Genomic DNA, 2641 nt, shown 5'->3' with positions numbered 1-2641 from the left:
TCCGTCCTGCTCCTCCCGTTCCTTCGAGCTCCCTTTCTCACCTCCACATCCTTGGAGCCCCTCCTGCCCCCGCTCCCTCCCTCCCTTCTCCCTCCCTCCCCTCCCTGTCCTCGATTGATCACCGGGAGGCTGCGGGGCTCGGGAGGGAGGACGAAGACGGAGTGAGGAGCAGGTTTGTGCTCGCCCTTCTCGAGGATCGACAGAATCTTTCCCAGCTGCGACTTTACCTGCTCCTCCTCTTCCACCATCCTGTCCAGCTGCTGCTGCATGCTCGAGATTTTGCTCTCCAAGTTCATGCAGCCCTTCCACCCTCTCCTCCCTCCCTCCTCCAACAGTAGTAGCAACAGTACTACGGCATGCTGAGAAGCATCCGATCATCATCGTTGCCCTGCCACCAACGTTGTGTCACTGACACTGTCTGATGCGGGTCAATCATGCAGATTGACTGCCGACTCTCAGTCTTCATGATGAAATTTTGGGCGTGGGAGGGGCTGGTCGTCAACGGAAAAGTAGTACCAAGTTCAGCACTTTGTACGGGGTCGTGCTACGGTACATCAGCAATAAGTGTTTGTAAATGCCGAATGTGAGGGAAAGTTAGTACCAAAACAGATATTCTCATACTCTTTACAATGAAGTATTATTATCCAAATAATTCATTGTTTGTTCTGACCTAACTTTGTTGTATCATCCCACATGCTTGCAACACGAGGGCTCGTGCTGGCGCTCGTGCTCGTGTTCTCGCCAGAGCATGTGTGCAGCTACTTCCAATCTTTCTCGACATGCTACCACAGGCAGAGCTTGCAGCTGAGGTCTCATCGCAGACAGACCTCGCCGCAAATGCTGGCGCGGCCAGGAATCATGCGGCAGGGCAAGGCTGACTGCCAGTACATCGATTCTCCCGCCAAGCTCCCGGGGAACATGCAATCATATTTCGAAGGCTCAATCTTCAGCAGATGTGCAAGTATAGGCTTTCATCGACGGGAGAAACTCCCAGCGGACGAGGAGACGAGAAGTAAGGTCGAAGAGAGTGGCATTCTCACTCAAGAATTCGCTGAAAGATTTAACCAAGTGGTGTTCGCCGCGTGCGAAGAGTATTACAAAGAGTGCGCCACAAGACAGATTGATCCTTTGACGATCAGTCGGATGGAAGCTAAAGATATTGACCCCGCAACAGTATCGGAATATCAAGCGGACATGTGCTTGACCTTTGACAAGGACACCGATCTTCAAACCATCTTCAAGGACGTGGTCGTCAACCCCGCTCAGGATGTAAGGATATTCGGAAAGCATGGAGTCTCTTATGGGGACCTCCAAGTCATGAAGGAGGAGTACATCTGCTTTGAAATCACGGAGGCGCCTGGCAAAATCTTTGAAAAGCTGTTCCAGGTCAATCGGCTGTACAATGTATTGAAGGGTGAGATGATTGGCGAAGACTCCAAGATTGCGGCGATAGGTTTGTTGACGAATGGCAACAGAGAGGACTTTGAGGTGGTCTGTGGATGTTTGAGCAGGTTCTTCTCTCTGGCCTCTGATCACCATGAATTGACGTCGTTTGTGGATCCTGGAAGCATACCGTTTGTTTTGATTTACACTCCGTACAGGAATATTTATGGTGCTGTGCAAGATCTGAAGGAGGATATGGACAGGAGGTTCAATGAACTGCAGAGCGACGTATCCGAGTTGAAGAGCGACGTATCTGCTTTGAATGTTACGATGGGTCTCGTACTGGAGCTTCTCAACAAAAAGCTCACGTGACTCTTTGTCGAACCAGACGCAGGCGTCAATAGAATGTCGCTGTTGCGTCTTTATTTTTAACACCTCATCATAGAGACCGGAAGGTGAATGAAATACTAAAACGTAGAATGATTGACGGGACTAGTCTGCTCAAATACCGATGCTCGTTGGCTCTCAAGCAGTTGAAAGACGTGTAAGGAGAAATGCGCCTACTCGCCATTTTCATTTCGGTGGTGACGGCGAGAGCGAGGGAACAGCAACAAGGAATGCGTGAAGATCCGCTCTCACTTCCATCCTCACTGTGAGGCTGCATGGCGCGGCGCAAGTGAACTGCCGTCCTCCGTCATCACAGTTCTGTTGTTGATCCTCTACTGACTGGCACGCCGGGCTCGTCGTCCCACTATCCTCACACAGGCCTTGAGGCTCCTATGTCTCGAGGGTTACCTACAGGTAACCCTCCTGCTGCTGCTGATGCTGCTCCTGCTCCTGCTGCTGCTGCTCCTGCTGCTGCTGCTGCTGCTCCTTCTGCTGCTGCTGCTGCTGCTCCTGCTGCTGCTGCTGCTCCTCCTGCTCCTCCTGCTGCTCCTGCTCCTCCTGCTCCTCTTCACTCTTCTTGTCTGCTGCTCTGCCTGTGCTGCGTCTGACGGGTGGGCAGCGGCTGCTGTATCGTCGAGGAGCGTCGGGGCTGCGGGGGCTGGAGCGAGCGATGTCGCACATCTCGAGGGGAACGAGGCAACCGGACCGGGAGGATCTCAACACGGTGATGGCCTACTGCGGGATCAGCATGGGAGCCGACGAGCTCGAGGAAATCTTTCGCAGACACGAGGACGGAGGTCACGTGCTGTGCGAGGACCTCAGCCGCAGCCTCCGCCCTCCTCTGACCCACCGCCAACATGAAGTGAGACCC

The 2641-nt window shown here is 53.4% G+C and overlaps 2 protein-coding genes across 2 annotated transcripts in view; both read left to right on the top strand.

The window, feature by feature from the left end:
• Window positions 1–693: 693 nt before the first annotated feature.
• Window positions 694–1755, top strand: GUITHDRAFT_121945 (hypothetical protein; the record flags this gene model as incomplete). The annotated part of the gene is made up of 1 exon (XM_005818795.1): window positions 694–1755. The coding sequence occupies one exon, from the start codon at window positions 694–696 to the stop codon at window positions 1753–1755; it is 1062 nt and encodes a 353-aa protein (XP_005818852.1).
• A 685-nt stretch (window positions 1756–2440) lies between these two features.
• The window catches only part of GUITHDRAFT_121944 (hypothetical protein), a gene marked incomplete at both ends in the record, with an annotated part of 872 nt that continues 671 nt past the window's right edge, over window positions 2441–2641 (top strand). Inside the window, one exon of the mRNA XM_005818794.1 lies at window positions 2441–2632. Within this exon, the coding sequence (XP_005818851.1) occupies window positions 2441–2632 (192 nt within the window). The remainder of the gene's footprint in view (window positions 2633–2641) is intronic.

Source organism: Guillardia theta (assembly GCF_000315625.1).
Source record: "Guillardia theta CCMP2712 unplaced genomic scaffold GUITHscaffold_267, whole genome shotgun sequence".
Classification (NCBI taxonomy): Eukaryota; class Cryptophyceae; order Pyrenomonadales; family Geminigeraceae; genus Guillardia; species Guillardia theta.
This window is presented reverse-complemented; position numbering and strand designations above follow the sequence as displayed.